This window comes from Coenobita brevimanus, chromosome 110, assembly GCF_032717465.1.
Source record: "Coenobita brevimanus isolate Jiangsu-jjx chromosome 110, ASM3271746v2, whole genome shotgun sequence".
Classification (NCBI taxonomy): Eukaryota; Metazoa; Arthropoda; class Malacostraca; order Decapoda; family Coenobitidae; genus Coenobita; species Coenobita brevimanus.
In genome coordinates this window covers 33,619,916-33,645,131 of record NC_137063.1, presented here as the reverse complement: position 1 = coordinate 33,645,131, position 25,216 = coordinate 33,619,916, and the positions used below count along the sequence as shown (strand labels likewise).

General features: G+C 42.3%; 1 protein-coding gene across 1 annotated transcript in view; it reads right to left on the bottom strand.

Moving 5' to 3' along the window:
• Fkbp14 (peptidyl-prolyl cis-trans isomerase Fkb14) overlaps window positions 1-21,623 on the bottom strand; it is a 90,535-nt gene extending 68,912 nt beyond the window's left edge. Inside the window, exon 1 of the mRNA XM_080286189.1 lies at window positions 21,387-21,623. Coding sequence (XP_080142315.1) covers window positions 21,387-21,568 — 182 coding nt within the window. The 5' untranslated portion in view covers window positions 21,569-21,623. The remainder of the gene's footprint in view (window positions 1-21,386) is intronic.
• Between the last annotated feature and the right edge of the window lie 3,593 nt (window positions 21,624-25,216).

Sequence of the window (25,216 nt, the reverse complement as noted above, 5' to 3'; positions counted from 1 at the left end):
ATGGCCAATATAATCTCAGCTCGATCAGAACAAAGCTCTTACGTCCCCTGCTTATAGTCCTCTGTCTACAATGTCTACAAAAATGCCTTGGCTTAACCTCTGAGTACAACCACATCTTAAAAATCGCCATAATAGAGATTAACCTCTGGCGGACATCAAGGTTCGAGCTTTGAGGCAAAAAATTAATTCTTACATAGGTCTGTGGTTCCGGTATCGCACACATTTATATATTTGTTTATGCAGTAAGGAAGAGATGGGCAGAGTATTTTGAAAGATTGTTAAATGTAGAGGAGGAAAGGGTGGCTGAGATTGTGGCGGATGGAAGGGTGCAAGGAATAAATGTGTTGGGAGAGTTGAATGATTCTTTGATCACGAAGGAGGAAGTGGAGAAGGCAGTAAAGGAGATGAAAACAGGGAAAGCTGCAGGTATGGATGGGTGTGCTGTGGAATGTCTGAAGGGTGGTGGAGTGACTATTGTTGAGACTATTGTTGACTGGTTAGTAAGATTGTTGAATGTGTGCTTTGAGAAAGGTATGGTGCCAATTGACTGGGCAAGTGCTTGTGTGGTCCCGTTGTATAAAGGCAAGGGTGATAAGTATGAATGTACTAGCTTTAGGGGTATAAGTCTGTTGAGTGTTGTAGGTAAGCTGTATGGTAGAGTGTTAATTATGAGAGTTAGAGAGGGTACAGAGGGAATGATTAGTGATGAGTAGTGTGGCTTTAGGAGAGGGAGGGGATGCGTTGATCAGGTGTTTGCTGTGAGACAAGTGTGTGAAAAGTATTTAGCGAAAGGCAAGGATGTGTTTTGGGCATTTATGGATTTAGAGAAAGCGTATGATAGAATTGATAGGGAGGCTTTGTGGACTGTTTTAAGATTGTATGGACTTGATGGTAGGTTACTAAAAGGGGTGAAAAGTTTTTATGTAAATAGTAGAGCATGTGTAAGAGTGGGAAATGCTGTGAGTGATTGGTTTCCCGTGAGAGTGGGGCTGCGACAGGGATGTGTGATGTCGCCTTGGTTGTTTAATATTTACATGGATGGTGTTGTAAGGGAGGTGAATGCAAGAGTTTTAGGTGGTCTGAGTCTGGTAAATGTTGATGGTGGAGATTGGAATCTGAAGCAGCTGCTGTTTGCAGATGATACTGCACTGGTGACTGATTCAGAGGAGAGATTGAAACAGTTGGTAGAGAAGTTTGGAAGGGTGTGTGAAAGGAGGAATTTGAAAGTAAATGAGAATAAGAGTAAAGTGATGAAGTGTACGAGGTTGATAGGTGGTAGGGGGATGAATATAGTTTTGAATGGTGAGTTGCTTGAGGAGGTAGATTGTTTTAAATATCTAGGGTCACATGCTGCTGTGGATGGAAGAATAGACGCAGAAGTGAAGTTTAGAATAAATGAAGTAGGAAAGGTGCTGGGAGGAATGAAAAAAGTGTTTAAATGTCGTTCGCTTAGAATGGATGTAAAGAGAAGGCTGTATGAGGGTGTTGTGGTACCGACTGCATTATATGGAGCTGAAACATGGAATATGGGTGTAGCAGAGAGGAAAAGTTTGAATGTAATGGAGATGAGGTGTCTGAGGAGTATGTGTGGAGTGACGCGTATGGATCGGGTGCGAAATGATGAAGTGCGAAGGAGAACTGGAGTTGTTCGGGAGATGGCTGGTAGAGTTAAGCAGAGGGTGTTGCGATGGTTTGGGCATATGGAGAGAATGGATAATGAGCGATTGGTGAAAAAGATAACTAGATCTGATGTGAGAGGTGTAAGGCTGAGAGGAAGACTACGAATAGGATGGATGGACAGTGTGAAGAGAGCGCTGGATGCGAGAGGGATGTCTGTTGAGCAAGGAAGAGTGGCTGTGTGTGACAGAAATAAATGGAGAGAAATTGTGAATAAATAAATGATGGCGCAGCCCTGATGGGATATTCTCCCGCATTTGGTCTGATCAGCTAGTCAGGTCAGGTGCGGGTAAGGGGATGGGTCTCTTATGATGCGGCAGGGGTAAACCAGTTCTGCTGTCGGGCCCTGCTGCGGATGTCACTGATTGCATTGCGCAGTTGACCGTAGTGCGGTGTGGTGCGGTGAGGATCTGTCCGTTCTCCCCTTTGGGGCTAAGATGTGAATGAATGTGTTTGAATGGATGAGTAAATGGAGAGTGTGTCGTCCTGTCTCGGCTACCTCCCTTTCCTTGGGGGAAGCAGCCTAGGTATATAGATAGATAGATAGATTATTACGTCAACGCTGCGGCCGCATAAAGCATATCAGAAGTGTTACTGCACTATTAGATATGCCATTCAAAATGCTGACAGAAGTAGTATGAGTGTGAGAGTTTAGAATAATAAATTCATGTCGTAATGGGCAAAGTAAATCCTCACTATATATATACTGTATATATATATATATATATATATACTGCGGTAGGTGGGGGCGCTCACCATCCACTCACTCGATGTTGTGCAGCTCTCGGGTGTCTGCCCTTTCCTCTCTTCCATCCTTCTTTCCTTCCATCCTCTTCTGTCTTTCCTTCATTCTTTCCTTGTCCTTCTGCCTACGGGTGACTTTACACTCCCTCTTGTCGTTCTTTCCTTCATTCTTTCCTTTTCCTTCTGCCTGTGGGTGACTCTACACTGAGTGACAAGCCAGATGGTTTCCTGTACACCAGGAAACCATTTACTAAGCTGGGTGGTAACCATATAGCCAAATTTTGGCAACTGGTGGTTTAGTGGGTAATTATTGTGCTCCAGTCGGATTGAGCCGGTGAAGGTTTATATCCAAGGGATGGTTGGGGTATACTGCTCATGTAATGCCACTCAGGGATGAGTGAGGCTGGTCACTCTCATCTTAAATGTCGAGACCAACTGCCTAGCCCCGAGCTCCTACGCTCCTCATGGGGCAATGTAGGATTGGATGATGGAGATATATATATATATATATATATATGTGTGTGTGTGTGTATATATATATATATATATATATATATATATATATAGGGTTTCAGTCAGCTGTGCACTGAGAGATGATATACATCACACAAGTGAGGTAAACATATGTAGCAGCTACACACACACACACACACACACACACACACACACACACACACACACACACACACACACACACACACACACACACACACCGGCCATTCCCGATACAAAGAAACAGGCGAGAGGTTCAATACACTTGGGTGAGCTGCACATCACAAACTGATATGCTAAATTGAAGGAGTGCATGACAAGCTATTAAATATATACTGGTACATATCGCAGTCGTCAACTTATCTACGTTCGGCTATCTGTCATTCTACTGCAATGCCAACGACAAAAACGCTTCTAAGCGTCTATCATAACTATCTATAGAGCAGGGGCCTATGTCAATTAAATGATACTCAGTTCTGGAGTTTAACACAGCTAACTTTGTCTCCCCTAACCCCTTAATCTATCTATTTATCTACTCGGCAAGTGACGTGACGCTGCAACTGCCAAGACGATATGGCATGTCTGTCAGCACGATGTATGGTACGCCTACCCATCCTGCTTCCTCGTTCACAAATATGTGCCAGCATTTCTCTGTAAACTCTCCACTACTATGACGACTCTTTATGTCTGCTGCTACCAGACAATGAAATAAGCATTAATGAGAGCCCCCCGGCGGTGAAGGAGTTATTGTGGCCTATATTCAAATCCTCCCGAGAGAGAGAGAGAGAGAGAGAGAGAGAGAGAGAGAGAGAGGAACGAAACTGAACGAAATCGTCCGGGGGCCTGCAGGAATAACATCAAAGGCGTTCTCGAGTTAAAGTAATGATGGGTGGAGCAGCTGTGTACATTTTCTATTTCAGTGGTAAAACTTGGTAAATAAAAGCACTTATGGCATAAATGGCGCTAATATATCTGCTCATCAGGTGCAAGTGGTTGGGAGAAGAGGCAAGCCGAGAACATGGAAGAGTGGCAAGGTAGGGGAGTGTACTAGGGAATGTGTAGGAGTGGAATGGTTGGAAGAAGTGGGTTGAGGAGTGTATGACGAAGTTTTTAGGAGCAGAGTAGTTGGAGGAAGAGGTAGACCAAGAACGAGGTAGAGAGGCAAAGGTAAGGGGGTGTATGAAGGAGAGTTTAGAAGACTGGGATGGTTGGAAGAGACAAGGGCAAGAATGAGGTATAGATTACTCTCTATGTGGAAAGGTGCAGTATGCAAGTAATGTGGTTTGAAGCAGAGGCAGACCGAGAACAAGGTGTGAAGTAAATGGAGGAGGATATGCCATTAGAATGAACTGGTTGGATGAGGTAAACCAAGAACAAGGAGGGTGGGATGGAAGTAGATAAAGTGTGTATGTGAAGGGGGAAATATATGGTCGAGGCAAGTACAAGCAGTTCAGTTCTGACTGACAGTAAATGAGTTGGAATATCTGAGAAAAGAACGAGTGGCACGCCACAATATACTCGTAAATACCTATTCACATGTTCGTCTATCTACATATCTCTATATATCTGAATGTCTATCAGCCAATCTATCATTCCCTCTTTTTCCGTCAATTAACACCTGCACACCAATTATCATCATTTAATGACGTAATGTCACTTTTTTTAAAACCTTGCTAAACGGCGAAGACCATTTTTTAAAGACGGTATACTGCCGAAATTTTTATCAAAATTTAAGTGCATGTTAAGAATGGCGTCAAAATTCCTGAAAACGTACGGATACGAAGAAACAAGCAAAGTACAAATAAACTCAGTAATTCCATAAGTCCTGAAACTGTCAACAACTTAACCTCTTCAGCCCGAGGACGGCATTTGTTTTAGTCTTGCTATCTCCTGACCATTCAATTCAACATCGGTTCTTCTCGAAATGAGCGGATTAATGATGGCTGTACCTAACACATACAGTTCTTCGTCTCTCCTAAGCTGAAGAAAACCATCTGAAGATGGCAAGAACAAAAGTAATTGAAGTGACGAGATTATTTAAGTGATCTTGTTTAAGCCAATTGGACTGAGGCTTCATTTGTTCCAAATCTCACACATGTAAAGGGATTTTTTTTAACGTGAATGCATGTCTTAGTGTCAGCAGGGTGTGCGTTTGTCCTTAATCGCCTAGTTTACACAATACCGTCCTCACTCACTGTCCCATGATCCCAGGCTTCTCACACACACACACACACACACACACACACACACACACACACACACACACACACACACACACACACACATTCTACTGTAATCAGATCCACACATATACTTCCTCCCGCACACACACATTCTACTGCAATCAGATCCAGACACACTTCCCTCCCCCCCCCTCTCTCTCTCCGCACCCACACACTGCAATAACCCACTCAGACCCTCTGTCAATACACAAATGTAAGCAATACCAGATGGACCCAAAATCTACCCAACTCGACCCTATCTGTCTATATACCTAGGCTGCTTCCCCCAAGGAAAGAGAGGTAGCCGAGACAGGACGACACACTCCCCATTTACTCATCCATTCAAACACATTCATTCGCATCTTAGCCCCAAAGGGTAGAACGGACAGATCCTCACCGCACCACACCGCACAACGGTCAACTGCGCAATGCAATCAGTGACATCCGCAGCAGGGCCCGACAGCAGAACTGGTTTACCCCTGCCACAACATAACAGACCCATCCCCTTACCCGCACCTGACCTGACTAGCTGATCAAACCAAATGCGGGAGAATATCCCCTCAGGGCTGCGTCATCACTTATTCATTCACAATTTCTCTCCATTTATTTCTGTCACGCACACCCACTCCTCCTTGCTCAACAGACATCCCTCTCGCATCCAGAGCTCTCTTCACACTGTCCATCCATCCTATTCGTGGTCTTCCTTTCAGCCTTACACCTCTCACATCAGATCTAGTTATCTTTTTCACCAATCGCTCATTATCCATTCTCTCCATATGCCCAAACCATCGCAACACCCTCTGCTCAACTCTACCAACCATCTCCCGAACAACTCCAGTTCTCCTTCTCACTTCATCATTTCGCACTCGATCCATACGCGTCACTCCACACATACTCCTCAGACACCTCATCTCCATTACATTCAAACTTTTCCTCTCTGCTACACCTATATTCCATGTTTCAGCACCATATAACGCAGTCGGTACCACAACACCCTCATACAGCCTTCTCTTTACATCCATTCTAAGCGAACGACATTTAAACACTTTTTTCATTCCTCCCAGCACCTTTCCTACTTCATTTATTCTAAACTTCACTTCTGCATCTATTCTTCCATCCACAGCAACATGTGACCCTAGATATTTAAAACATTCTACCTCCTCAAGCAACTCGCCATTCAAAACTATATTCATCCCCCTACCATCTACCAACCTCGTACACTTCATCACTTTACTCTTATTCTCATTTACTTTCAAATTCCTCCTTTCACACACCCTTCCAAACTCCTCTACCAACTGTCTCAATCTCTCCTCTGAATCAGTCACCAGTGCAGTATCATCTGCAAACAGCAGCTGCTTCAGATTCCACTCTCCACCATCAACATTCACCAGATTCAGATCTCCACCTAAAACTCTTGCATTCACCTCCCTTACAACACCATCCATGTAAATATTAAACAACCAAGGCGACATCACACAACTCGACCCAAAACTGCTAAACATCAGTGGTTTCTCAGTTCAGTATACAACGTTTGACTAGCCATGAATCACCTTTATTTTTTTTTTACGTTGTTGCATTTCTCATTCAGTTTCTACAAAATTTCTTTTTTTTCTTCCTCTCTCTCTCTAACTTGCCTTCCATCAATATACAAATGTAAACAATAACAGACGGACTCAAACCTTACCCAACTCGAGCCACAACTACTAAATATAAGTGGATTCTTATTTCAGTACCTACAGCTTCATTATACATTTTTTCCCCTCCCACTCAGTTTCTCTCTCTCTCTCTCTCTCTCTTTCTCTCTCTCTCTCTCTCTCTCTCTCACACACACACACACACACACACACACAGCTTCTACCAACACACAGACGTCAACACAACACCAGACGGACCCCAAAGCTCCCGACCTCAACTCATAAGCGATAAACAAAAGAGGTTTTTCATTTCAGTCCAGCTCAGGGATACGCTCAATCCTCTTCTGCAGTCGGGCCAAACGTTTATCAATGAATCCACTAAGTTACTTTAATATGCTACCTTTTGTAATGTCTTTTTCTGGTATTAATCGTTTCTTGGTAGAGTCTGTTTTATTTTATTCCAGGTAACGGCAGATAATACTTTGTTTGGTCAAAGGAGTGAGTGTCAATACTGACACCATTAACCGTCTCATGATCAGAACAACTCAAGTATTCGAGTTTGTACCAGACGATTTTGTTCAGCTGAGTCCGTCATGTGCCCCTTCACTACAAAGAGGTCTTTCATGATGTAATCTTGCTATCTCCAGAGGTTTTATTAAACTCAGGAAACACTTTCTGAAACAGAGTGATTTACAGTAGATACAGACCTCATTAACAAGAGGCCTCTCCCAAGCCGAATAAAATAATCTGACAACAGCACGAATGAGCCAATGTCATTAACCTATCGTGTCCGTCGCCCACTGTAAATGAAAAGAAATGCTTGTCAATTAAATTTCCAATGCCTCATACTATGCTGATTTGCAAGTTTCTCTCAAGTTACACTGACAGTTTCATGGAGAAAGTCGTGGTAATTTGATACACGTCCCTGACTTATTAAATATGAGGATGTATGTGTAATTAAGAGGGAGGAGGAAGAGGAGGACCTAGTAAGAGGGAATTTATATTGTGTGTGTGTGTGTGTGTGTGTGTGTGTGTGTGTGTGTGTGTGTGTGTGTGTGTGTGTGTGTGTGTGTGTGTGTGTGTGTGTACTACATATGCAAACGCCTCTCTGACATTTTAAGCCGCCCTCCTTCATTCAATTGTCGTATTATTACCTCCGCCAAGGAGGCTATGTTTTACCAGGGGGTGGGTTTGTCTGTTGTCTATTTGTCTGTCTGTTAGCAGGATTACTCACGTTATGGTACGAACGGATTTTGATGAAGTTTTGTGAGGGCGTGGGCCATTGCCCAAGGAAGAAATAATTAAATTTTGGGCCGCATCCGGATTATCCCGCACAATATCTCCAAAATTACTCAATGAATTTCAATGAAATTTTGTGGAAAGGTGTGCCATGGACCATGAAAAAAATTGATTAAATTTTGGGGCGGATCCGGATCTTATATCCAAGGATCCGGATTCAGGATTACTCAAAAAGTTATGAATGGATTTTGATGAAACTTTGTGGAAGGGTGGGTGATGGGTCAAATAAAAAATGATTAAATTTTGGGGCGGATCCAGATTCGGAGTATCTCGCACAATATCTCCAATGAATATCTCAATGAATTTCATTGAAATTTTGTGGAAAGGTGAACCATGGACCAAGAACTGATTAAATTTGGGGGCGGATCCGGATCCTTTTTTTAATGGCAATGACACTGGCGGAGGTATGCGCTCTCTGTGCGCTTTCTAGTTACAGCTGAAATCAGTTGTGGTGAGCAAACTGCCGCCCGGATTCACAGACATGGACAGATGCTACACCTTAGATTTGGTTTTGCATGAAGAAATACAGGGGAAGTTTCTGTGCTCTCTTTGTCCCTGCAAAATCAAAATATCTACGACTAAGAACTGATTGTCACTTTGTGAATCTGGGATTTCAATCATATTCACCCTGCCAAAGGAGACGTCGCAGCACTTCTCCCTTGGCGACTGACTTTGCATTCTACACCTCAACTACTTGAGTACGGTGCCTTGCAACAACCAGACCATTATCCTTCACCTTAGAAGAGACGTTTCTAATAGAGGTTACATATAGCTATTACTAACATCTTCCAGGCATAATTATGCAACAGGTGAAGTCATCAGTATTTTCTTTCATTCACTTCTATTCGTTTCCCCTCCACTGGAAACTTCTAAATAATCTACAAGCGTTCGTTCTTTAGTAATATATGTAACCCCCCCCCAATCTCTCTCTCTCTCCACAGTTCAAATAGCCAAGAATAATTGCATATAGCATTCTCTGTCACGGTGTCTTGCTTCTCTCATTCAAGCCCCATTCTCTTTCTCTCTACACAGTGCAGTATATAATCATTCTCTTTGTCACATCATCTTGCTTCTTATTAGACCCCTTCCCCTCCCATTCTCTGAGGACACAGTTCAACAAGCCAAGAATAACTATATATTATTCTCTTTGTCACACAACACTGCTACTCTCTCTCTCTCTCTCTCTCTCTCCACACACACACACACACACACACACACACACACACACACACAATTTCGTATCACACCACTTCCGTCTCTCACACATTCACTTTGGCGGCCCATCTCAGGCTGAATAAAATCGTCTTGGAGTAACAGATATAAAACGATACTCATAGTGAAGGGGAGACTGAACAATATTTCGATCCCATTCATGATGTTTTTCATAAGCTGAACAAAACAGTCATGCGAGTAATAACAGTTTCATCAACATACTACTGGAGCTAACTACAAACACGAAATGATACATTGAGACAAGACAGAACATAGATTATGATACTCTATAAATCATAATATTCTTCATACTTTGGTAAACCTGAGAGTTTAGCGTCCCTTGAATGGTGTACAAAAATATTAATTCTCACTGCAAGGAAAGCATCAAAATGTTTAGGCCTACGGTTTGCCGCTAAGTCGACGGGAAAGGGGGGGGGGGAGGTGGAGGTGAAAGAGAGAGCTTAACCCGACATTTTTTTATGTGTGTGCGACTCTGGGCATAGGCTTCACAGCCTGTTCCTAAGGCCCAGTAGTCCTCCTACATACCATACACCTCTACATGTCACCACTTTGGCGCTAACACCCACCGTCCATATTGAATACATGCTAGGGCTGTCTCATACATGACTGGTGTATTGGTATTTGCGCGGGTATTTTTACATGTCGGCGGGTCTTGTGCTAGATCAGTAAAGTCTGATTTTTTGACATTCAAATCCTTAAACTGTTCCCTGCCCCAGCGGGGATTTGAATCTGGATCCGGTAGGACTGCAGGCCACCTCTCTACCGATTGAGCCACCGCCTCCCCCATTGACGGTTATTATTGTTGTTGTTATTATTATTATTATTATTATTATTATCAATCCTGCGAAGCAGAATATTTTTTTCGGCAACTCGCCTGCCTGCCTGTGCGCGCGTGTGTTTGTACCTAAACTCTTGGGATATTTGATGGATCTGGAGTTCGTATGTTTATTCTGAAAGTCTTCCATAATATACAATTTCCCAGCAATGGTTTTTAGGGGGGTGGGCGGTCAGTCCCCCTCACGAAATTAAATATTCTCAGAAACAGTGAAAGGAGGACATATAAGGCTCTATATCTCAGTAAAAGTAAGATGGACCCTCATCCGTAACGTACTATTTACGAAGCGTGATCCCCTTATGACTCTTGGGGAGTTTAACTTCTCTCCCCAAAATAACAACAATCAGAAATAAGGGAAAGTGAGCTAATGGATTTCAACGAAACTTAACATGTCAGTTAGTCTGGTTCTTTGATAAAGCCTTCCGCTGTATAAAATTTTCAGCCATTATTTTTAGGGGGTCTCTCCCTCCTCCAATACATATAAAGGATACAATACTGGGGAAGGAAGGCAGATATCTGTTTGATATGTGTTGAAGAATGGGCTCCCATCCGCTAACTACAACATCTACTATTACTACTCGCTGACTTATCCTGGAATACCACCCCTTCACATATGCCACTACTGCAACCATGTGGCATTTACATTGGGATACTAACTTTTATGACGCAGTAATACCGCATTGTTTGGTAATTCTTTCAAATCAGCATCCATAACGCAGAACTGGGCATGCATTTTCCACGTTTTCTCTGAAATGACAGGAAGAAACTGCACATCTACTTTCATTATTACCATTGCAATTATTATTATTACTTTCCCTGCTACCAACATATTCCTTTTTACCTCGTGGGCGACGTCTTGTGGAAGGAGTTAATGGAGATGATTCCGAACCCTTACATTACGAGTCTTTCTTTCTGCTGAATAAAAAACCTCGGGGTAGGAGGAAGAAACTGAAAAATGCGTCATAGCACTGAAGAGGTTAATCCATTCCCTGCATTACGAAGGGTCTAGCATAAGCTGACTAAAACTGTCAACAGCAAGGATGATCTATTTTATCGTATTAACCGCTTCAGCCCGCGGAAGTAATTATCAGTTAACTCAGATCACCATCAGACGACTTGACTCGTCAAGAAGGCCCTCCAGCTAAGGCGACATCAAACCTCTCTAGTTCGAAATCTATCTTCCGCGGAACTGAATCGTCTGGAAAGAAAAAAGATAGTAGTAGGATTGAAATGTGGCAGCAGTGGTTGTTGTTGAAGCCCTAGGTTCATCTGAGACATGAATCCAGTGGACTGCAGGCTGAAGTTCCTCCTCCAGCACTCCACCATCCTCTATTAGGCAGAGAGAGGGAACTGAGGGACGTCTGTATAAATGGACAGGAAAGCCACTCAGTTATATCAGTGTCACAACGTGAAGGCATCCCTTTTCATCACCAATCAAAAAGTAAAGATTTTAAAGTCGACTTTTTAATCCCTGCACTAGTGAGTTTGCCAAGTTCCGTCTGATGATAGCAAGAAAATGAAAATCGTGCTGTCAAGGCTGATATGTTTATTCCTTTCACTGGGCACTTTAGTAATAGCATTGCGTGTTGACCCAACCCTGGATCCTAACATCCTTGTATATGGCATTTATTTTTCTATACTTCAACATGATGGCGCCAGAAACTAGGAGTAAACAACTTCATCCTCTCTCTCGCTCTCTCTCTCTCTCTCTCTCTCTCTCTCTCTCTCTCACACACACACACACACACACACACACACACACACACACACACATTTTTTCCGCAGTTCCCGCTACGCTCAATGCACCTATACCGTTTTCTCTCCACAGTTACCACAACGGGGGTTGCTGATGCTGGTGACGTCAGCAAGAACCCCTTTACGGCGAACAATAATAATCTCTGGCAAGGGTTACATGGCTTTGCGGGAGCCTGCGTTGCCACACGGATTTTTTTTTTTTTCCCCATCATCTATACCGAGTAAATCTGTTAACGGCTACTGTCTTGTCTGATAATATTAGACTGTTCTCTGGTGTTTCGTATGAGGGTCTCTACTAAGGTAGGTGTGTGGGGTAGCCAAATGTAAATTACATACCAGTATATTTTGTTACAGCAAAGACGACAGAAACAAATGCTAGAGGGTCATAAAAGTATAACTGCTTATAGATTAATTAGACATTTTGTGGCAATTTCAAGAGCACTTCTTATCCTTTCTTGGCGCTGGCATTTTTAAACATTCCTACATAAATACCGATACAGAAGACTGGGGGGTGAGTTGGAGGGAGGGCAGCCTAAAGGCAGAGAACGGGATGACATGGAGGTGATTTGTTTGTGCCACCCCTTACGGGATTAAGGCGTCTGGCTATAGACAAATGAATGTATATTTTTATTACTTTTACTCCCACCAGCTCCACCCGAAAACGAAGTTTTTGAACAGAAAAATACTGATCCCATCACAGAAAAGAAATAAGGTCTCAGAAACATCACAATACTACTGGATCTGACCTAGGGCAACCTAACAGGGCTTGAGGGGCGCCACTGCCAATCACAGGAACTTGCTGTCAGAATAAGCATTTGCGCAAAGGAATTAAAACCATCAAAATCTGGCTTTCACAAAGGTTTCAGAAAAAAAAAAAAAAAAAAAAGGAAATGAGTTAGTATCAAAATATAATCCAGCAAAAGATGTTCCTTTTATCTTCCAAAGATTGTTGATCAGCAAGCCAAATTCAAGCTGGGGTTATGGAGATTTACAGGCGGGTAGAGTCTGCTGTTATGGACGGAGTTTGGGCGTTTTCGAATGTTAAGGGGGGAACCCAATAATTCGGCTCAATGAGTTTTGCGACTGTAAGTCCGGCAGGTAAGGGTGGCATGCTAAGTAGCCAACTTTTACAGAATAATCTCACGCGCCGCAGCTGTGTACAGTAACATAAAAGATTAACGCTACATTATCTATCTAGCCATCTATCTACATATAATGGCGATTCTTTCATTCAGCATACCTGTTTTTCTTCAGTGTAGAGTAACACAATATGGATAACTGGGCCCTTCATGCTTCAGTGACAGTTTTCTCTAAAAAAGGTGTAGTACAATTACCGTGGCTCTAACGTAGGTACCGTACCAATGGGTGAAACCTGTGGGATCTGTGATGAGTCGTTAGCTCTTCATGCCTTGTTTTGCCCCCCCCCCCCCCGTCTCTCTCTCACGGCAAGCGTCCAAGCCCTGTCATATGAGGGTATTTTCGGTCGTCGGCCACCAACCTGCCTAAACGCTGCAAGTCACTCTCTACCGCTCACCTTAAATTCACTAACATCTACATCATCTCTCTCTCTCTCCACCTTTCTAATCATTAATTTCTCTACTTCTATCTCATGTGATCTCCCTACGTCACCCTCTCTGCCTCCCTCTCACCTTCCTATTCACTCTAAATTTCTTGACTTTCATTCCTCTCATTCCCCAGGTCAATCACTCTACCTCTCTCACTTTTATACTCACGTCAATAACCCTACTCTCTCTCTCTCTCTCTCTCTCTAATCTCCACTCATTTCCTCCCCAAATTCCCTATATCTCACCGCCACCTTCACATTCCTATCAGTCTCTGTTCATTTACTCTCATCTCCCTCTCTCGCATTCACTGGCACTTTCACCCTGACGCTCATTCTTTCATTTTCGTCCTCCCACTCACTTTCGTTTCCTCACATTCATTCATTTTCATCCTTCTACTCATATTCCCTTACCTTAATTTTCCCAATCACACTCCTTGTCTCTTCTCCCACGCAAATTCTCACTTTCAACCTTCTCACTTTCCCTCTGCCTTTCACACACGCATCCTCTCTCTTTCCCTTCTATTCATTCATTCTCACTTTGCCCTTCCCACTCACATAATTTTCTCTCTCTCTCTCTCTCTCTCTCTCTCTCTCTCTCTCATGCGTATTTACCACCCACGGACCAGTTTTACCGCCGATCAGCGTATATTCCCCGTGAGTACGAGTGATTCATTCTTATTTCCCCACGGCACATAGGTAGGGGAATGGAGGGGGAGGGGAGAGAAGGGAGGATGGGTGGGGGAGGGGGAGGGGAGAGAAAGGAAGAAGGGTGGGGGAGGGGAAGGGGAGAGAAGGAAGGTGGAGGCGAGACAGGGAAGAGGACGGAGACGAGAGGAGGAGAGAGAGGGGACAAGAAAGGAGGAAGGGGGAAGGGATTATAAAAGATGGCATAGAATAGTGGGGATGAAAAAATGAAGGAAAGAAGGGGTAGGATGGGGGCAGGAGAGACGGGGTTAAGAAGGGAGGGGAGAAAGGGAGAGATGGAATACAGGAGAGAAAATGGGAGAAAGCAAAAGATAGGAGGAATGGAAGAGACAGAAAATGGAAGGAGGAAGGAGAAGGGCAGGAAGGCAAAGAATGGGACAGAACTGGGGACTGATGATAAAACAAAGGAGAAGGATGGAGGCAATGGGAAGAGATGGGTGAGAAAAAAAGCGATCGAGGAAAGAAGCGATGGACAAGTGAGGGTAACGTTAACAGCCTGTCCCGTATGAACCTTTCTGGGCCTCTACATGCCAAGACCAGGTTACCAATGTCCAGGAGGCGCATTCATGAAGAAGCTTAGTCTATTAACATTTACAATAAACGAGTGTCCATTATATAGCAGTGAAATGTTTTGAATCGCTCAGTTTTGTCGTATTTTCCATGTTCTTAACCATTCTAGTCGTGTGATGTTTGGTACCTGTTTGAATGAAGACAAAGGGATACACGATAATATACAGAAAGCTCAAGACAGTATGAATATGGCTCCTGATCTTGTAAGCCAACTCCCTTAATTTTGCACTACGGTAACCTATACCTCAGAGGAGGGAGAAAGAGGGAAAGTGAGACAAGTGTGGGACGGATCACATTTATGAGTGGGGGAGAGGGAGGGAAGGGAAGAGGGAGGGAGATAAGAGGAAAGCCCAGGGAGAGGAAAGAAAGGTGGTAGACGGGGGGAGGGGGATAACAGGGGGGGTGATGGAAGCAGGAGGTGTGTGAGACAAAGATATGGAAAGGAATGCATGGGAGGGAAAAAATTAAGAGAATAAATGAGACAAAGAAAATGACGGAAGAGGTAAGAAGGGAGGAGAAAGGGAATGCCGGGGAGAGAATGCAAGAAGGAAGGAGAGGAGAGGGAGAAAGTGAAAACGATTGCAATGAGAGAGAGTGAGAGAGAGAGAGAGAGAGAGAGAGCGCACGTGTACCATAGCTTAACAGAGGGAAGGGGAAGGGTGGCAGACAAAGAGGCAGAAAAATGACCAGGAGCGAATGAAAGACTTTGAATGAATAGAGGAGAAGGAGGCGAGGGACAGCGTACACTTAACAGCCAGTCTAAAGAGTGCATTAGGGACGCTTACGCTACACAGAAAACATCAACTTTTAATGAGATGTTCACCCCTTCACATCCAGGACGTCATTTTATTCTTGCCGTTACCGGACGATTTTATTCAGCTGGGGAGGGGGGTGACATGCTGTAGTGACTGGGTTAAGGGAAGCAACCGTATAACCCTTCCAGATCGAATGGTTTATCCTAAGGCGAATAAAATCGTCTGGAAACAGCAAGACTGCAATACATAATCGAATTGAAGGAGTAAAAGATATTTACCCCCGCGGCCTCCCACAGTATGACTCACTCAAATAAAATCAGGTGGAGTAGAATACTAGAGTTGTCCCGATCATGAACAGGTTAATAGTGCCAGTATTAAGTCATGCTCTTAACCCACTTTAACATACCGGTACTCCCTGCTGAACAAACTCGTGTACTGTTAGCTGGAACAGAGTATCAGGTTCGTCCTGATCATGGAAAGGTTGAGGACAATACAGTATCAGTTCTCAGGCTCGGACAACTCAGTCTCAGCTAAATAATATCGAATAGTGTTAGCTGCCATGGAATACTAGAACTGTCCCAACAATGACACGGTTAACACACACACACACACACACACACACACACACACACACACACACACACACACACACACACACACACACAGCTTGCATATCCGGCTGTTATTCAATGCTCCACTTTTTTTTTTCACAATTACTATGGCTGAGGTACTGTAACTGTAAAAAATACACGAGCTGGATGTGTTCATAATCATTCAAACTGTCGTTTTAAAAAGTAGGATTCAGAGGTAAAGAAAACACAGAATCTGATAACTATATTTAAAGTGAGGGGAGTTATCTTGAAAACGAAAATTTCTCTCTCTCTCTCTCTCAAGGGACACTAACACACACAAAAAGCTATTCAGTCGTTTAGTAACGAAGTACTACTTATGAAGTAAAATATAATACAACTAGAAAGCACTCAGACAGCTCACACCTCCGCCAATGTCATTAAAAAGGATTCGGATCCGTGGAGATAATGTGGAGTACATAGGATCGGGATCTGCCCCCAAATTTAATCAACTGCTCCTTGACCCATGGCCCACTCTTCAACGAATTTTATTGAAATTCATTGAGAACTTTTGGATATTATAAATAGGATCTGGATCTGCCACCAACTCTATTTCTTTCTTGGCCTATGTCCCACCTTTACACCAAATTTCACTAAATTTCTCTGAGAACTTTTGGAAATACCGTCTGGACAAACAGACAGACAGACATAGATGAATACTTAACTTCCTCCAACTTCGTTGGTGGAGGTAATAAAACAAAACTTTCTGTATGTCTTCAGCCACCCCCCCCCCTTTTGCAACGTCAATATACTACGTTCTATTATCAAAAGTAAACAAAACACTCACAAAACTAGAAAGCACTCAGAGAGAGCATACCTCCGACAATGCCTTTAAAAAGGCTCAGGATACGTAGAGATAGGATCCGGATCCGCCCCCAAATTTTATCAACTCTTTCTTGGCCCATGGCCCACCCTTCCACAAAATTTCATTGAATTTCATCTGGAACTTTCGGAGATATTGTGCGAGATACTCCGGATCCGGATCAGCCCCAAAATTTAATCACATCTTCCGTGGACCAAATGTCTACCTTTCCATAAAATTTCATTGAAATTCATTGAGATAGCGCCTGCAGAAACAAACTTAGGTGAATACATAACCTCTTAAATGCATTTTTCAGTGTGTGTGTGTGTTTGTATAAATATATATATATATATATATATATATATATATATATATATATATATATATATATATATATATATATATATATATATATATATATATATATATATATATATATACAGTTCCTTCGAGAGTTGCCTGGGGTTGACGAAACCACAAATTATCCTTGCGTAACTGAAGGAGTTACGCAAGGATAATTTGTTTCAAGTGAAAAAGATGTCAAACGACGTTAGTAGTAGTTGTAGTAGTAGTAGTAGCAGTAGTAGTAGTAGTAGTAGTAGTAGCAGTAGTAATAATAGTAATAAAATAATAATAATAATAATAATAATAATAATAATAATAATAATAGTAGTAGTAGTAGTAGTAGTAGTAGTAAAAGTAGTAGTAGTAGTAATAGAAGTAGGAGTAATAGAAGTAGTAGTAGTAGTAGTAGTAGCAGCAGAAGCAGTCGCAGCAGCAGCTGTAGTAGCATTTACGGTATTTATTTTACTTGAAAGGTGAACAGGGAGCGCTCATACTGCAAAATCAACTTTCTCCCTTTCTTGACGTGATGTGGAAAAAAAATAAAAAAAAAGTCTTGTAGGCAAATTTCTAACAGTTCATTCCCCCCCCCCCATCCCTCTATCTGGAAGGCAGCAATGTAAAATCAAACCACTGCACTTTCTTTTTGCTGTGCTAAGACCTAGTACACCCATACCCACACCCACATCCACACCCACACCCATACTCTACAGCATCTAGTCTGCCTTTCCTTCGCTTCCCAATCCTTTATAATCCCAAATGCAGTACTTCATTCCACTCCATCCTCCTGTACTGTTCAAACTCACGCTTACCCCTGTAAGTCTTTTATACTACCTCTCCTTTTTCCCATTCATTTACACATTTACATCCCTAGCAGTAATTCTTAATTCAACTAAACTCCTTCATTCTATCTCACCCAATTTTCCTGCACAAAGTCTTACTCTACTGTATATACACCCTCAACAACACTCGGTATACTTCTCCCAGTTCAATACAGTATATACCAAGCTTTTATTGGTAACATTAAGCAACAATTCATCACACCATTCCTCCAGCATTATACTCTCCAGCCTTATTCCTCCACCTCATTCTTCGTCTACACATCCATCTCCTCTTTCCATCTTATTATATATTCATAATTAAATAATCCTAAGCTCCATTCTTTCGTTCCATCCTATCCAAACTTCCCCCACTCCTTTAATTCATCTTGCACACACTAATCCTTACAAATATATTCCCCACATTATTTGGTCTACACTTTATCCCATTCTTTACAATTTATATAGAGTACTCACTGAGAAGCTAGACTATTATCTCACATTCCATCCCTGTTATCATAATGCTGTACCGTTAATCTTACCCTTCTACCTGATTCCCGACCTGCTGTACCTTTCCTCTCCAATTTCCTTATAACCTTAACAGCAAACTTTTCTTCCTTCCACTCCACTATCCTTCAATCCTTCCATTCTACTATCCTACAATTTTCCCTTTCCATTCCACTATCCTACAATCCTTCCTTTCCACTCTATCCTACAACCTTTCCTTTCCACTCTATCCTACAGTCCTTCCCTTCCACTCCGTTATCTTACTACAGTTCAATCCATCCCACCTATCCCCCGGTACAAACTCATCCATCCCACCTATCCCCCGGTACAAACTCATCCTTTCAATAAATCCACCATAACACTCGGTCTATTTCTTCCCAATCGTTAAGAAACCTCACCGCAATCCATTATACCATCCCTCTTGAGTCTCCCCCCACCCTTTTAACCTCCACCTCATTCTCGGTCTGCCTCCCCTTCCTCTCCCTTTCACGTAAGCATTTTTGTCAGCCCACCTGACAGATCCCCTGAGTGGTCAGTGGTTGTGTTCCGTTATTCAGACAGCCCCCCTTCCCCCCCCTCCTCATCCCCCCCCCTCTCTCTCTATCCTTACAAAATCCTCCTCACTTCCTTCCATTGTCTAGTAATGTGGTTACGATTTTAAGGAATATTAGTTGTGTCAATGGCGGCAAAGACAAATAGGTATGTATGTAGTGAGACATTTTAAGTAATCTTCAGCAGAAGCTACTCAGGATACGCATTAATACAGGATATTGGAAAATCTAAATGAATAACAAGTTCCCGCAGCAGATGAACAGTATCAGAAATAGTTTTGCTTTATTGTATTTTTCACGTTATCATTACCTCCGCTAAGGAGGTTATGTTTTACTCGGCGTTAGTTTGCTTTTTTGTCTGTCGGAACTGATTACTCAAAGTTAAGAACGTGTTTTGATGAAATTTTGTGGAAGGGTGGCCATGGGTCAAGGAAGAAATTATTAATTTTGGGCCGGATCCGGAGTATCTCATAAAATATCTCCAAAAGTTCTCAATGAACTTCAATGAAATTTTGTGGAATGGTGGGCCATGGACCAAGAGTTTATTAAATTTTGGGGCGTATCCGTATCCTATATCCACGCACCCGGATCCGGGATTATTCAAAAAGTTATGAACGGATTTTGATGAAATTTTGTGAAAGGGCGGGCCATGGGCAAAGGAAGAAATTAAATTTGGGGGCGGATCCGGAGTATCCCGCACAAGCTATCTTCAAAAGCTCTCAATTTCAGTGAAATTTTGTAGAAAGGTGGGCCATGCACCAAGAAAGAACTGATTAAATTTTGGGGTGGATCCGGATCCTATACCCATGGATCCGATCAGGATCCTTTTCAATGGCACTGGCATTGGCGGAGGTATGCGCTCTCCAAGCGCTTTCTAATTCACTATAGTTTGGTCGCAAAGGGTTTGGCAAGTTAGCTCTGATAAAACATTTTTCTCTTCCTTACATTGCTTAGTGTTGCAGTGACAGTTTGACGAGATGAAAGCAGCTTTGATGGTTACAATGGCACAAACATTTTAATTGCTTCCGACACTTTTTAACCAACGTCAAGTATGTCTTACGCATACTTCTAAACTGTTTATGACAACTAGGAATTTAACGATGTGTAAGAGTTTGACGGCACATACCTCTGAGGGCTGGGAACCACTTTGGTATTCTTTTCTGGCTACCCCCTGTCGATTTCATCCAGCTGTGGGAAACCCTGCTTAACAAAGGGTTAACTGATTTCATAGGTACGATGGCATGTTGGGTTATTTTTCTAAGTAATCAATCCGGTATTTGCTTACCTGACAAATTTCTCGCCTCACATACTTCATTCTTTCCCCCCTTACTTCGTCTAACTTTTCTCATGTGACCGGGATGACGATTAACAGTTCACAGGGCTGCAAGACACTGAAACAATTTGGTAAATAAACAACGGCTTCCTCATCACGCAGTTTCCGGCAGAACTAAAGTTTACCTCATGTTAAATTACTTCCAATCCGCCCTAAATTCATGCATGTTTCTCCCCGGTATATATCTATGTAATGACATTATCGTGTTCTTTGGACTACCACAGCTCTTGGTATAAATGTTGTTACAAGTTCAGTGACGCCCGTCGGTAATTTCAGTGTATTCTATGGCTGCCTCCTCAAATTGGAAGGGGGGGGGGGCTCCTCAAATGGTAATATCGTCGAAAATAAGTCTTTATGATGATTTCATTTTCGTCACGTACTTTGATCGAGTTTTTATGCTTTTATAAAGTACCCTCTTAGGCTTTTCCCCCCTGATGGAATAGGGGTTGGGGGGAGGGGCCGGAAACCGGAGAGCCAGGGCATTTCCTAAAAGCACCAAAATCAATGGAAATTACATGAAAAAACTTGGTCAAAAAATAAATAAACCAAATAACAAAAATGCATGGGCATGATGAGTGCTAACTTAATGCAGATACCTTGACCGGCATTTGGTTACGGAGGTTTTCTTCCAAGCCTAACCATGAAAAACTTCCACTCCTTACATTGTCTAGCGTTGACTATTCTAGTTTTGTGGCACATAAAATGTTCTCTCAGCAACTAGGAAACTCAAGTAGGTTGACATGCAAATTAAGCGAGACCAGATACCTGCGCCGAATAACTTCCAATTCACAATTACATTTTCCGCCCTTCCTTGCGTCGTCTAGCAAATCTACTGTTGTTTGTTAGTATTTACGGTTCTTACAGCTACAAGGCCATGTAGGTAAGTAATTAGGTGAGCAAATTAAGTGATGCTACTTACCTGGAGTCGAATTTCTTTCCATCCTTCGCTAAGGTACCCGTATAGTGCATCGTCAACATATCACCCTTCTTAGACCGCCTCTCGCAAGACTCCACTTTGTGTAAACTCTCCACCTCCAGTTCCGCCGCATATACCAGGGCCCCAACGAGGGTTAGGGACGCAAGTAATCTCCATATGGTCATTCTGAAGAGTGGTATTTTGACGCGCACCTCCCCTTGAGCTGCTTCTCACGGTCTGGCCACCTTGCCTCGGCAGGGAGTGTTGCCATCATACTGGGCGCGTCATAGAGCCTCGATGTTGACTTCCCCTAGAAGTCTTTCTCTGTTTATTTCGGTATTTGATCAAGTCTGTTAGCATCTAGAAGGTTGAAAAACACACAGCCAATAGTTCCTCTGCCCAAGAGAAATGGATTTTAACATTTCTGTAAATTTTTGGAGGTTTAAAAGTAGGAGAAATTTGATATTATAAGTCAGCGAGCACTGGTTCTGAAGGTGGCCTCGGGAGGTGGGTGATGCCTCGGTACACGTGGAAGGCAGAGAGCGTGGATACAAAACTTTTCTAACACGTCGCTTCAAACTCTCATTCCAATATGGGTGCCGTTATTCCTTATTACAGCATCTGGGGACTTACTTCACACAGCTGGGAACAACTTTGTGATGTATTTAACCTCCACGTTTAAAATAATACTGCCCTCAACCAGTTGAAAAACAAATCATAATTTCCAGTAATAAACATGCTGAATTATTACTTCGGTTTATTAGATAGATGGACCACAATTTTACCAGCAGTGCATCTCAAGTTGACAAATAAGCATATATATCCAACCACCTTATTAATTAAACACTAGTTGCCATTCATTCACTGTACCAAATTGTTCATAACTAACACTACAATAACGTCACAAACAAAAGTTAACGTAGGGTTTATAAGTAGATAACGACCCACTGTGTATACTTCACTTCTGTGTTTATGTAGGATACAGACACTCACAGTCTATTAACCCCTTCTCTGCGATGAAATCTTCAGTTAGATGATCTTACTATTATCAGACTTATTCAGCTTAGGAGACGCTTTTCGAGCTGGGGGTGGGGGGTAAATATAGCATTCACTAACCCCTCCAGTACAAAAAGAGTTTCTTAGTTGAAGAAAATCGTGTAGGCTTAGAGGTAGCAAAGCTAAAGCTCACTGCACAGTTAAAACACTTTGGCAGGTAATGGGTGCACTGACATATTAGTTATTGACGCAGACATCAGGTTACTTTGTCCAGCTGATATACAGTATACGGTACTAACAGCCGTCATAATAGGGGTGTTCCTTAGCACCTCACCCTTGCCATTTATTTTATGCATATGGCACGTTAATATGCAGTGGTTCTTTGGGCCGTACTCTAACTTGGATAAGAGACTTATATTTTCCCCATGCGATTTATTTTGCATATTACATCTTAATTTTGTCCTTCGTGTTATTTATGTATTTTTAGTATCGACACAGCATCAGCAGCGAACAAAGGGATAAACAGATGTAGCCTAACGTGCAAAGAGGCGACACGAAGTTCCCAACGCGTAGAAATACGGCCCCTATACCCAGTTTATTTTACTGAGGCGAAGATGCACTTGACAGGTTGGTGATGACTGGCTGAATGCAACGGTGTCCGAATAACATTTACTAAGCCAAATTTCCCCCTCAGATATATGTTGTCAATTAATAATGCTAACGAGTAAAGAGATTATGAAGTAATGTTGCATCCAGCCAATCATCACCATCGCCTCGATTTAAAAAAAAAAAAAAAAAAAACTGACTAGTATCGTGGTCTATATGGCTTTAAAGATCTTATAACACCCCATTCATGGCATTTTATTCAACCCATTTGCATTTTACCGATACATAGGTCGATATTAACACGATATACTGCATATAACATACAAGGGAGTACTAAGGTGTAGTAAACACAGTTACTCGATGAGGAAAAAAAAAAAAGTGCTACGAAGTCTCCTATGCCACTTAGAATACGTGTGATAACCTTTGTTTTACCCATGTTACACCCGGAGAAATGCCAGATAAATCGACGTTACCCAATCCTTATTACGTAAACGAAAGGGAAGGAAAACATAACGGCACAGTTTATATTTCCAAAGAAGGAGTTTGATTACACAGGGGTTACAAAAGAATTTTATCATCATCACAAACTTTACCCTATATATACTACAAAGAGTGAAGATGATCCATAAATACGAAAAATACAGAAACAGTAAACTATCGCCAGTTCCTCCATTCAAACTGGTGACTCGGTGATTATTTTATTTATCGTTCAGTCTTTCTAAATTCCTGCCTCCACCACACTCAGTCTTTCTAAATTCCTGCCTCCACCACACTCAGGATTCTAAATTCCTGCCACCTCAATCAGTCCTAAATTCCTGCCTTCACCACACTCAGTCCTTCTAAATTCCTGCCTTTACCACACTCAGTCCTTCTATGTCCCTGCCTCCACCACACTCAGTCCTTCTATATTCCTGTCTGCACCTCATTCAGTCCTAAATTCCTGCCTCCACCTCACAAATCAAACACACAAACGTGCTTCGTAATACCTGTGGAACAGAGACGTATTCTAAATGACACAGGAAACTTCGTTACACATCTTCCTTAGCGATTTATTTTGCCTACTACCCCATCATAAATCATGGTCTTGTATGTTACTGGCGTTGGTTTATAATCAACGTTGTTTGTATCAGTTACGCACAAGAGAACACGGAGGTATAACGCGTAGAATAATTCGCTGACGAAAAATGTTAGGAAATCTCCCAAGTCACTTATAATACGATCCAAAGACCATTCCCCCGACTGCAGAATTAAACAAGAGTGCAGTCATTTGCAAGTCCATACATTTAATCTAATTGTCTTTCGTCACTTTTGCTTCGTCGACATCCATACCTTGCATTTTCACACATTCACATATCAAGAAAAGAGATGAATACATACATACATACACACACACACACACACACACACACACACACATATATATATATATATATATATATATATATATATATATATATATATATATATATATATTGCCGGACGCCTTAATCCCGTAAGGGACGGCTACAAACAAATGGCCTCCATGTCGCCTTGTCCCCTGCCATTTCACTGCCCTGCTCCGAGCTCACACGACACTTTCTCATATACCTCTCCACTCCATCCCCCCATCTCATCCTTGGCCTCCCCCTCCCTCTCCCCCCTCCACCTTACTCACATACACACTTCTCGTCAGTCTTTCGCTCTCCATCCTCTCCACATGGCCAAACCACCTCAGTGTGTGTTTCTCCTAATGCTTCCTAACACATCCCTTCCAAACCACAACGCTTCTTCACTTCCTTATTTGTCAGTCTCTCTCCATGTGACTCCACATGCTCCTCTCAGATAACTCATTTCCACTGCTCTCACTCCTGACTTGTGTCCCTCCAACAAGGTCCAAACTTCACATTCATACGTCGGAGTTGGTATCACAGTATTGTCATGTTGTAACTTTTCACTTCCATGCTCACATCCCTGTTTTTTATCACTGCTTTTAAAGAACCAGCAACCTTTCTTCATTGTTGTACCTTTTCAAGCACTTCACCCTCTAAACTTCTATCCTTACTCATCACACTACCCAAGTACTTAAATGCATTCACATTTTCCATTTCTTCCTCATCCAACCTCACTGTACATTCAGTGACTTCATTTCTCTCGAAGACAATAACTTTGCTCTTCCCTACATTCACGTTTAAATTCCGTTTCTTACACACTCTTCCAAACTCATCCACCAAGCATTGCAGCTCTCCTTCGTC